An 11,618-nucleotide genomic window follows, 5' to 3' on the forward strand; every position below is an offset into this window, starting at 1 on the left:
AAGCCCCTTCAGCTAACCGCTCTCGGCACAGTCAGCGTCCCTCGGGTGTCCTTCAGAGGCCCGGGGCCGTCGGCAGGGTGGGTCAGCAGAGGGCGCGGCGGCAGCGAGCACCTTCCCGCCCCGGAGCCGACCGGCAGCCCCGGCCCCGCCAGCCGCCTCGGCCGGCTTCCGGGGGCGGTGCGGGCCCGGCCCCGGAAGGCGGGTTTGCTTCCGGGCCGCGCGGCGCCATGGGCTCGCTGTGGCGGCTGAAGCGGTTCGGTGCCTTCCCCGAGACTCTGGAAGACTTTCGGGGCAAGACGTGCGGGGCCGCGCTGGTGAGCGGGCGGGGTGAGGGCGGCCGGGGGCCGGCGGGGGGGCCCGGGCCTCGCCGTGGGGCGGCGGCCGGCCGGGGGGACCTTGCGGGCCGGCGCTCGGCGGCGGGAGGCAGCGGCTCGGGGTGGCGGCGGGCGGGCTGAGGCGAGGCGGGCGGGCGGCCGCGAGCGGCGGGGCTGACGGCGGTTCTCGTCAGCGGGCTGATCGTGGTGCTGCTTTTCTTCTCGGAGCTGCAGTACTACCGCACCAAGGAGGTGAGCGGCGGCGGGGGGGGGGGGGGCCGGCCCCCCGGTGCTGCCTGCTGCCCGCGGTGCCCCGGCGGAGAGGCGGCCCGTGGCGGCCCGCCGTGCCTCCGCACCCGCGCCGAGGCGCCGCCTGCTCCGCCGCCTCCTCCGGGCTCCCCACGCAGCAGCTGCCGCCGCCGCAGCAGCTGTGTTTGGGTTTTTCTCTTTCCCCGAGCTGGTCGTCCTGACGATGGGAGCGGGCTGCCCTCCCCCGAAAGCCGCTTGGCGCAAAGGTTGGCTTGTGGCCTCCTGCAACGCTGTCGCAGGAGAGCGTCTCAAAGTCTCTTCTCGCTGTCTCTGCTGTCTACAAGCAGGCAATCCAAAGAAAAGAAAGCAGGCGCAGGAACCCCCTTCCCCACCCCAAGTTCTAAGATTCCCAAATTATTGTTGGTCTTAAAAGTATCACAAATGGCAAGCATTTAGCTACCATGGAAGGTGTGGGAGGCAGCAGCTCAGGTGTCTGGCAAATCCCACATCTTAAAAATCAGCTCCTGAGCCAGAGCAGTCGAGGGAAAGAGGCCTTTTGGTTTGCTGCCAAGTGAAACAGGACTCTCTGTTTTTCCTCTGTTCCTAGGTTCATCCGGAATTGTACGTTGACAAATCAAGGGGAGATAAACTGAAGATCAATCTAGATGTTATTTCTCCACACACGCCTTGTGCTTGTGAGTCAGACTTCTGAACGCTGGGAATAATTTTCGTACTTGCCGAGGGCCCGAGAGGCTCAGTGTGCCTGGTGCTTCCGCGTGCTGCGCTGCTGCTTGGGCCGCGGACAGGGAGGAACTGCTGATCCCTTGCGGTTATGCGGTGGTTCCAGCCAGGCCCACTGGGCGCTTAAACCAGCGCTTCCAATCGGATCGGGCCGCGTTATTTTTCTAGATTATAAATGAGGCTACAATATAACGCCACTTGCATTTCTGTGTGGTGGTGTACTTTGTCAGAGAGCTCAGTAATACCGAAAAAGCTGGCACAGAGTTCGCTTGGGACTCAAGATTTGACTGTATTGTTGTCGAAAAACTTGAGAGAGTCTCGTTTGGAAGTTACTTGACGAGGCACGACTTTTCCTTGACTTTGGTACTTAAATTCTGACTGTAACGCCAATGCCACGTGGTAACCTTTCTCCAAAATTTTTAAAATCGGAATGCGTGTTAATAATCTGGTTACCTTTTAGCTAAATTGAAAACAAAGTTGCAGGACAAAGCGATGGAAAATTTTGCAAGTCTTGCTGGGTATTACTGCTGTGCACGTTACCCGACTGTCCGCCAATCTTCCCTGCCTCTTGTTCTGTTGTAGTAATTCCTTTGGGTCGTGCATTGGGCTCTAAAGGTAGTGAGTCTGACTTCCTTCTGACCACCCAAGATATTATTGGTCTTTGCCTTCCTCACATTTAAAAGGGCGTGGGAAGGCCAGAGAGGCTGGAAGCCTCTGCTGTTTTGTGCAGAGAAGCTGTCGGTCTTACAAGAGAGCATGTAGCCAGCCAGCCAGTGCATCACGGTGCTTCGATACCAGGCCGAGACCACAGACCTTCTCAATCCTCCTTGTGAAAAGAGATCGCAAGGAAATGTGCTGATGTTGAAGGGGGAAGGGTGAGGGGGTAGAGGGAGGAGACAGCTTTCAGCCGATTTTAAGCTTAACTCGTGAACTCCTGAAAATGGTTATGGGCTTTGAGGGGTTTGGTTTTGTTCTTTTGCCTTGAGTGTATTACCTTTCGGGGTAACGCTTTCTGTGGCAGTTGGAAACAGTCCTTCTTGTACACCAAACCAGACCCTGTATTTGGAAGGGTCATTTAGGGTGCTGCAACGTGCGTTTTATTCCCTGTACGTCATTTGGCCCCAACCGTACCTGCTCTTCCAGTTTGGCCCGCTGGTATCCCCCTCGCTGAAAGATTCTGTGTTTTCACTGGTTGAGTGCTTCCTCAGCCTGCCACAGGCCATAACAAATGTGTGTTTATAGCCCACTTTCCTTGCTCGCTGGTTTCAGATTTGAGCATCGATGCCGTGGATGTAGCAGGAGAGCAGCAGCTGGATGTAGAGCACAATCTGTTTAAACGACGTTTGGATAAAGCTGGCAGTCGTGTGACTCCAGAGGCCGAGAGACACGGTAAGATGCTAGTCTGCCTTTCTTGGGTGCATGCTCTCGTAGTCTTTCCATCCCTGTATGCCTGTTTTGAGATTCACGGGAACAAGTGGCAGCTGAAGAGCATTTAAACACCACAAGCTCTTGAAGAGTTTATAGCACGCCAATCTATTAAACTGGCGGATCAGACAAACTCCTATTAATACTCGCTACTTTTGTGAGGCAGATCTTTGCGTAGTCCCTCTGAAATTACGACAAGGACTCGTGGATGCATTTCAGGCATAAAGCTGCTGAGTTCCTGGTCTTTTGCGACTAGAAATCAAGCAGCTGTTCTAGCAAAGCTTGACTTTGGTTGTGTCTTTAAATGACAGTGGGCTGACAAATGGGACGACCTGGTTAGAGGAAAGAGCGTCTCTCCGGGGAAGGCTCCGGTGACTCGACCCTTAAGCCCAAACTTGCACCTTGCTACGTTTGCTTTGCATATAATGTTAATGCATACCTGATAAACATATTTTAGCTGATTTATTGGTTACCAGTTGTAGTAAGTGGTCCTTGGCTACACAAAACTTCTCCTCTACCGTTTTTACGCGTTCTGACTCATCGTTGTACCTCGATACACAGCAGAAGCGACTCTGTCAAAGTGTCGCAATCCAACGGTAATACCGTCCTGACTTTTCCCTTCCAAAACGTGAGCTGCGTATTACCTTTTCTGGGAGATAGTATAGTTCTGCCTGTCAGCATGAACTAGATTTGTTGATTTGTATCACTCAGATTTAACTTTTCTGTTCTTGAAGTTGAAAGGCTAAACCAAGGCAAGAGCTGAACGATCGGTAGGTGCGAGAGTGTCTCCCGTTGTCACGGGAATGGGGTGATAGCGTTCTTGCTATCGTGTCAGCGAGCAGCCTTTCTGTATTCAGAGGTTGTGGCATTACAAACGTAATGTCCAGGGACAAAACCAGCTTTTCTGTATCTAATTCTCTGTTAACACGTGTAGGCCTCCTGCCTTGCTAGTATTGCCAGTGTCCATTGGGATCAGTCAGTCTGAACCGGTTGCTCTGACTCCTTATATAATCAATGGAGAGGAAGAGAAACTCGTAGGGAGCAAACCGTCTCACCTAGAAGAGGCATTTTAAGAGAGATCAGATGCATTGCAGGGAAGAAGCAATTTCTTCTGCTGTCTGGGAGAAGCACGCGGCTAGTTCGGTTTCCACCACCCGTGTTACAAGTTAGATCAGAAGTATCCGCCCATCTGCATTAAACTCTCTGATTATCAGTTTCTGTTAGTAACACTGACGTTCAGTCGGTTATTTAAATGGCAACTATAGCAGTATTGACCTTAAATTTGGGAAAGCGTACCCAAATTTTATGGAGTAGTATCTGGAGGCTTTTCCTAATCATAGTTACGTTGAAATAGTTCATAGCTTAGTGATTTCTATGGTAGGCTGCATTCTGTGCTTGGATGTCATCTTACTCGTTTCCATTCAGTGACAATAAGCGACTGAATTCTTTATCGGTGGTTCTTATCGTTTCCTTCCTTTTAACATGGACAGAGTTTTCCAGTTTCACCTATCACATCTGCGTGCAAGTCGAGGACCGCATTAACAGCAAGAAACCCTGCATGTAGAGTTTTATGTACTGTGTTTTCTTTACAGTGTCTGAACTGTGTGCGTTACCTCTGGGTGCTGGCTCTGAGACAACAGGCAGCTAGTGGTTATATTTAAAAAGCTGTTACTGGTTGCAGTATCTTGAAAGACTGCATGTAGTGTCCAGGTGTTCTTGTTCAAATGGTGGCAGTCACGGCTTTGACAAAGCATAGCAGTTATTCAGCTGTGTTCTTCCTGACGCTACCTTTTAGTGTAATTACAAGATGAAAAGCCATACCGCTTTTTAAATAGTGACTTCTTAAGCGCAGTTTCAACTATTTTGAATGTTGTAAGCCTTAGAAAGAAAGCCTCGCACAGTTGTTTAATAATGGGTATATTTTCTTAAAAGTTCTTGTTTGCTTGATTGTGACTACCATCAAGTATTTGATTAAGGAAATAAGGTTAATGATTAATTTTCAGTCGTATTTCATTCTTTCTAATTAAAATCTCTTTTTTTCTGTGGCTAATACGAAATACAGGCATCTTTAATACTCACTTCTGTCCACCTGTTATACCTTCCAGTTCCAACAAACAAGGCCCTGATAACGTTTTATCCCCTCAGCGGTGTCTGACGATGTACCTTGTCACCTTCCCCATCATTAGTTATCAAAGGAGCCATCTTTTCAAGGCTTACAGAGGGTAGTGCAGCAGCGCCTAGATAGTGAGCCTTGGAGGGCTTTTGTAACCCAGGGGACTTGGTCCTGTCCTTCAGGATTTGTGAGTTGAAACAGCTTGATTTTTAAGGGGGCCTCTTATTATAAGAGCTAATGGTTTTCAAACTTTTAGACGCAAAATTCCTTGGCTCACTTATTCCTAACTCCAAAATTTGCAGACCTTTGATATTTGTTTTGGTTCTTGACAAAACAAAAGTCCTGTTTGAGTTTTCTGTAGGCTTCTCCTGCCCTTTGGCGGGGTTCAGCTGTCACCAGCTGTCATCTCCTCTGTTACAAGTCTGTTACTCTTCAGCCTTCTGCACATGAGAACATAAAACTCCACGAGTTCGTGCTCCAGCCATACTGCGGCTGCGCATTCAACACACATGCAGCACAGACGTGGGCAGAATTGTTAAGTCACGAAGAAGGTAGAAATGCCTTGGAGATTTCTAGTGGGCAGTGGTTAACGTGTGTGCCTTCTCAGCATTGTCATCCTGGAGGACTGGCTGTCAGTTTTCCAGTCGGGAGACTCCTACTCTGAGCTTGTTTCACAGCAAGAGATAACCATGGTCCCTACGTGTCTTGGGACAGGATTATGCGTTATGCACCGTTGACTGCGGTGGACTGCTATTTAAAATTTTGTTTGTGTCCTGTATCAGTTGCAATTTACTGATTTGTCTACTTTAGAAAATGTTTTAACAAAGCCTTTACGCACGTAACATCTGATCGGTGCTCCAGCAAGGCTTACAGATAGCCAGTTCTTTCTATGGAGGGTGTTCTTGAGATGACAAACACTACTCTGCTTCTTGGTCTTACTTCCACGCCTCAACAGGCTCTGTGCGTGCCATTTCAGGTGGGCTTCGGGTGCAGGATGTGCAGCTTCCGACACAAAATCGCTGCGTTCATGTGTAGAACAGTTACTGTGCATAGAACAAAACAAGAGTACAAGACAGTGTTTCTAGACGTGCCTCATCACTTTGAATCATCTTTTGTCTTAGAGCTGGGGAAAGAAGAAGAAAAAGTGTTTGATCCAAATTCTTTGGATGCCGATCGCTGCGAGAGCTGTTACGGGGCAGAGTCAGAGGACGTTCGGTAACCTTTACACCTTTTTCGTATCTTCGTAGCACTTGGATTAATACAGTTGTGCTGCATGCACATTTTTTCCCAGAATGTCTATGCAGGTCTGGGCAATGAAATCCTCCTGGGCATGTGTTCAGAGAATGATGAGAACTGTTGTGGTTTTGGTATGTCTTTGGAAGCTGCACTCACGATTGTTAAGAACGTGCAGTTAGGTTGTCTAGTTTGTCTACATGCCTGTTTAAGGGCAGTGCAAATTGCACTACCTTTGCAGTCCCACAAAGGTCGTATCTCGGCAAACGGTATCTTTTCCGGGATTATTTGGTGTCCAGGGGGGAGCTGCGTAAATTATTTCACTGTTACGTGAGCTGTCTTGGAATAAAACCTGGCTATGGCCTTGCCTTCTCACTTCTGCTGCAGGCTTTGCATCCTTACAGGAGCAAAGACCAGACACCTATCGCTCACACAAACAACAGGTGTCATTTGGTGTTTCTCTTTCCTCCTACCTGCAAATTCTTGGAGGAATGGATCCGTGGTAGTGCATGGGTTCCGGACTACCCTTTGCTATTACTGTCTCTGTAGTAACTTGGTTTGTCCCATCTGTCAAGCCGCGTCCTTCCCCAGAGCTGTTTCCGTCTTGAGGGATTCATGATTCCAGCCTTCAACTTTTTCTTTGGTCCGGCAAAACGTGGAACCAAGAAAGAAAACTGTTTTTTCTGGTGACCAAGGTGTTCCCCAGAGGTCACAAAGTAATGAAGAAAGTTTGCCATTAAGCCTCCCTCCAGTGTTGACAGTCTTGCCCTTCAGGGAAGAGGAGAGGAGGAATAGAAACGGCCAGATGCTTTGTTCACACCGGGAAGTTCCAAACTGCTCAGAACTGTGGGACACTGATGTCGTTTTTGTAGCAGATTTCTTTGCCAAGGAGTGACTTGGCTGTTTAAATGGACAGGCAAAGCTGTCTTTAGACTCAAGCTCTGCATTAAATCAGCTTGCATCCTCATGCCAAAATCTCAAAAAGTACATCAAGAAGCTCAAGCTGCTCCAGGAGCATTAAGCCTCCTTTCCAAGTCCAGTCCCTGATGTTTGCTTTATTGGTTTGTGGAAGAAAACTCCACCAAGGATTCAAGTCCTGAGCTGGAGCATCTCTTTATAGCGATAAAGATGGTAAGATGGTGCTTGTGCCTTTGCAGGTGCAGGTGGAAGACTGGAGGCTTTTGAAAAAGTGCAACGCCTCCTCCTCCAGCAGGCCAAGTGCCAACAGCAGCAGCAGCTGGGCAAGAGGAGACAGCCAGGCACGCGGAGCAGCTCTGAGCTGTCCGCTCTGGAAGGGAGGCCAGTGAGTAGGAGCTGGGTGGATGCTGGGGGCCACCTCTGCTGTGCGGCAGCTCGTTGGTACCCGGGCCTTGGGAGAGGGTGCTGCCACACGGCTTGCAAGCGGTGCTTGGTTGCTGAGGAGGTGGTGTCTGGCTGGTGTGTGACGTGTCCTCGTATGAGGGTGGCTGTCAGAGACTGAGGCGCAGGTGCTTTCCTTCCTGTGTCTCTCGCACACAAGGCACTACCCCTTTCTGTCACAAAAGTGTGCCTGGGCACTCTCAGTGACCGTTTCTGCATGGACTCGCACATTTAGCACGAGCCTGTGAGCTGCACCAAATGGCTGCGCGGTCCATGGTGCTGGTTTCACGTCTGATTGAAGAACTCTGGTTTTCGTCCAAAGACTTCTGCATCCCAAGATGCAGCGTCCCTGAACCTGACAGTGTCCCCATACCCCAGCCTTCACTGCCTGTGGCATCCTTGTTTCCTGTAAGGGTTGCTTTCTCTGTTCAGTGCTTTCCACGCTCTAAGCTTAAGGCAGATGAGCAAACTTCCTGCTGCTCTTCTGGCCACTTTATGCCTTCTGGTGGTTTGCCCGTCCCCTTTCCCAGGTGAATGTAGGAAGGGTGGTGGGCAGGGCCCGGGATATCTGAGCTGTAACCTCTCCTCAGGGAGCTCCTTCCACTCCTGGGCTTCTCTGGTGTCAGTGCTCTGCTGTTCCTTCAGTTGGCTGCAGCTTTTGAGCTGTCTAAGCTATTTGGGTAGGTGTGTTTTGATACTGAGAGAAGCGGAGGTGTTGGAGGTAAGGGCTTCAGGACCAGTCAAGGTTCAGCAGCATATATTGTAGAAAGTACACTTGTATGCAATTTTGGGGTTTTTTTTCAGGTCAGTAATTTTGTATTGGGTGTTCAGGGGTGGCAAGGTGGTTTAACGGTATGGTTTTGGTTTTGGTTTTTTCCCCAAGTGCTTTGTATTTTCCTGGACTTCCTGACTTTATTGAAGATGGAACCTTGTTTTTTTTTCACCAGTTTTGCTGCATACTGTGCAAGTTGTTGATACCATTCCTTAGCAGGACTGATGGTGAGATAATCTAACAGGGGTTAAGATGCATACATCTTGTCTGCATCCGTATACGGGCTTTCAGCATTTTTCAAGAAAGCAGCAGGGACATAAGGCATAGTGTCTTTCAGGGTATGGAACAGCTCATCACCTTTCCCGATCACCGACAGAGTACCATGTTCTCCCTAGAGCCTTTGCAGCTTGCAGCAGGCCCCTCAGAGATTATAAGCATCAGGACTTCACTTATTTTGTGGGTCTGTAGCAGAGCCCGGAGTCTGTGGGAAGATGGAAGATAGGAGGTGCTCGCACAACACAGGGCACAGCTTGGAAGAGCAGCTCCCAAGGAGCAGCTGACACGGGGAGTTCAGTGGTGCAAATACAGGGCAGGAGCTGTCAGGAAGGAGTGGGCTTCCTTCCCTGAAAGTTCAGGAGAAGAGAAAGGGTTTCTAAAGTTTTGGGACCAGGGGATGGTTGGGAAGGGGAGGTGGGTTCATCAGCCTTTCTCAGATGGGTTTTGCAGTTGGATTTGGGTTTCGCTGAGGTTTGTTCTGGTTTAATCTCTCCACAGGTGACGGGAGGTACGACAAAGGCATGAGAGACGCAGTGTGAACTGTCCGGGCTTCTGCGTCACAGCGTGCAGGGTCAAATGTCAGACAAGTCCCATCTCGGAAAGCATTAGGTACATTCAGGTATACACTAAAATACACCCCCAGAACTCTGAGGTCTCTGCTCCTCTGTGCCTTTTCCTTCATTCCCCGACTTAATCTTTGCATCCATCCCTCCACCATCTGTCCATATGTCACTATCATTGCTACTTAGAGGCATTGACTAGGCACTTATTTCCAGTGCAGGCTTCTGTCATTGTGTTTCTTCGGATTTCTTGGAGAAGAGGATGCATATTATTTGTGCTCGTAATGCTCTCCAGCTAGGGGTCTTGTCTTCATCATAGTCTCTGGGCACACAGGCCTTTTCTATTATCACAGTTTTGTCTTTCCTTAACTGTCCAATGAGGTTTGCTCTAGTATCACTCACGGCAGTTATGTTCTCTTGTCCTTGTTTACCTATTGTGTTTTTTAGCACCGGTTTCTGTAGTCATAAGGTGTCTGTTTGAGGTCTTTGAGTCACCACGTCTTGCCACCGTGGGTTTTTCCATCAGCCAACAGGCTCCCTAATTTTGTAAGGGGCCTCATAGGTAATCAGGCTCAGGTGTCTCACACTGTTTTCATGAAGGGCCTCTTGTCCTTGTGGCTTCATCCGCTGGGTGGTATCGGTTGCTGCCTGGTGCAGTGTCCTGTCTTTTTGAAGGTTCTGGGTTTTTTCATCTTTTCTTGGTTTTGTTTGAAATTTTTTGAGCGGGGTTCTTTTGTTTATTCTTGCAGGTAAGGTCTGGTCTTCCTTTGACCTCCCAGTCCACATGGCTTTCGTTCCTCTTTTTTGCCAGGTATCCTCACCACTGCATTTCCATGATGGGAGTGGTGGAGAGGGGAGCAGAGCACTCGGAGTTCTGGAGCATCCAGGGAGGCAGTGTTGGGCTTCCTCTCGTCTTTGTGGGGCTGTACCCTGAGGAAGTCCAGTATTTGAGCATAGATTATGTGGGTACACTAATCCCTTTCAGAGTGTGTCAGAGGGTAAGGTTTTTGTTCTGTTTTGTGTGGGAGAAGACAGCGCTCTGACTGTTTTGGGGATGAGATGGGGTACACCTATGCTTTCAGGTCATACCTGATTTGCCAGACACTTTGAACTACTTGTATCTGGTTTTCCAGGTGACTCATGAAAGGGTTTGGGGCACACTGACAGCGGGCACTGTCACCAAAAGGCAAAGCGGAGTTGTAGCAGGAGTCTTCCATTTATGGAGATGGGCTCAGTCATCTCCTGCACAAACTTCTGTTCTGTAGCGATCGGGACAGTAGCATTCTTTAGATTTCTTAAAGAACGAGAGGAGGATGGAGCAGGCTATCAAAGCGTAATCATTTGTTTCCTTTAGCAGTACAGGTGCCCAAGGACTGACCCGCATTTGAGAAATGGCATAAGGACATCTGTGTTGACCATCAGCAGAGGAAGGAGCGTCCTTCAGGTGCCAAGGTGATGAAGCAGAGTCCTTATTTGGTCCATTTGATTTTCATCACCTGGGGGGGGCCTTGGACATGCGAAACGTGGTCAGTACGTTTGAGGCTATGAGGGATATCACAGATAGCACTCGACGGGCATTAGAACTGGGTGCCCAGATCAGACTGACCTGACAGAACCGTCCCACCACCTGAAGTAGCACATACTTCTGTAGCTAGTTTTTAATAGCTCAGCCTGCATCACCTTCAGCCAATCTCAATTTAGATGGCGGTGCCGATCTCGTCGTCTTCAGCATCTGTCTGCACTCAGGCCTCTTGTAACTCCTATGCAGCTGTGGCTTAAGACTTTTTAGCGCAGCGTTATCTAACAGTAGCATTCTGTGTGCAAGCAGCTTCCAGCAGCCCAGTCTCATATCCCGTTAATGTCAACACTCTCATTTGAGAATGCTGTCCACAGAGAGGTTCTCTGTGCTGCAGTTCATGGAGTCATTTATGAGTGATTTACCCATAAAGGAAAAGCCTGTCATTATGCCAGCCACAGTCACGTGCTACCCATACCTCTTTTGGCATTTGCAGGCATGATTTTTTTCAGCTCTATCTGTTTCCCCTTATATTTGAGTCAGCTGACAGTAACTCTTAACTTTTGTGTTGGTGTGTGGTCTGACCTATTCTTGCAGTTAAAGTAATAGGTCTAGGCTAAGCAAGATGGTCAAGTGAAGTGCGATGGCAAAGGTGAGTGGACAGCACTGGGGGCTGTGGTGGGGGTGAGGTCAGTTGCTTGGGTTTTGTGCTTTTGGGGTCTCTCTGTTGCCAGAGTATGTAGGTCGATGGGATTTTTACTCTGTTTTGCATGGCCAGCTCTCTCTCAGAAAGCAGTATATAACGTCTGTGTGCCTCTCTGCATTTTCCTGACACAGGCCCAGCATTGAAGGCTGCCGTTCCCGAGACATCGGAGACGGACCGACTATACGAGTGGGCACCTCATGCAGCCATTGACCCCAGCGGTGCAGCACGGGAGGCACGCAGAGCAGTGTGAGCCTGCTGGGGGACCGGGCGAATCCAGGATGTGGCTACTGGGGTGGGAGAAAGAGGAGGGACGGGTGTATACTTTTTATGGGTATTGCTGTCTCTCTTTCTTGA

General features: G+C 49.5%; 1 protein-coding gene across 26 annotated transcripts; it reads left to right on the forward strand.

The window, feature by feature from the left end:
* The first annotated feature begins 178 nt into the window (after positions 1-178).
* On the forward strand, positions 179-11,454 carry LOC309603653 (endoplasmic reticulum-Golgi intermediate compartment protein 3-like). Of its 26 annotated transcripts, XM_082338585.1 has the most exons (9): positions 181-314; positions 1,171-1,258; positions 2,547-2,693; positions 5,964-6,057; positions 7,233-7,378; positions 8,318-8,433; positions 8,981-9,091; positions 9,854-10,040; positions 10,397-10,494. In XM_082338585.1, the coding sequence occupies exons 1-5, from the start codon at positions 228-230 to the stop codon at positions 7,258-7,260; spliced, it is 444 nt and encodes a 147-aa protein (XP_082194711.1). In that variant the 5' UTR covers positions 181-227; the 3' UTR covers positions 7,261-7,378; positions 8,318-8,433; positions 8,981-9,091; positions 9,854-10,040; positions 10,397-10,494. The 26 variants fall into 26 exon arrangements, with proteins under 26 accessions (XP_082194703.1, XP_082194714.1, XP_082194726.1 ...); XM_082338600.1 differs by lacking the exons at positions 5,964-6,057; positions 9,854-10,040 and adding an exon at positions 9,792-9,853 and having other exon boundaries at positions 180-314; positions 8,981-9,101; positions 10,397-10,495; XM_082338580.1 differs by lacking the exons at positions 5,964-6,057; positions 9,854-10,040 and adding an exon at positions 9,792-9,853 and having other exon boundaries at positions 180-314; positions 8,981-9,101; positions 10,400-10,494.
* The last annotated feature ends 164 nt before the right edge of the window (positions 11,455-11,618 follow it).

The sequence above is a fragment of the Platalea leucorodia genome (genome assembly GCF_965183815.1).
Source record: "Platalea leucorodia genome assembly, contig: HAP1_HAP1_SCAFFOLD_161, whole genome shotgun sequence".
NCBI lineage: Eukaryota > Metazoa > Chordata > Aves > Pelecaniformes > Threskiornithidae > Platalea > Platalea leucorodia.

Coding starts and splice junctions, on each gene's coding strand:
- LOC309603653 (XM_082338577.1), top strand. CDS start 228: ATGGGCTCGCTGTGGCGGCTGAAGCGGTTCGGTGCCTTCCCCGAGACT. Junction 2,694..7,232: donor TCCAGAGGCCGAGAGACACG/GTAAGATGCTAG, acceptor GTGCCTTTGCAG/GTGCAGGTGGAAGACTGGAG. Junction 7,379..9,853: donor CCGCTCTGGAAGGGAGGCCA/GTGAGTAGGAGC, acceptor CTTTTTTGCCAG/GTATCCTCACCACTGCATTT.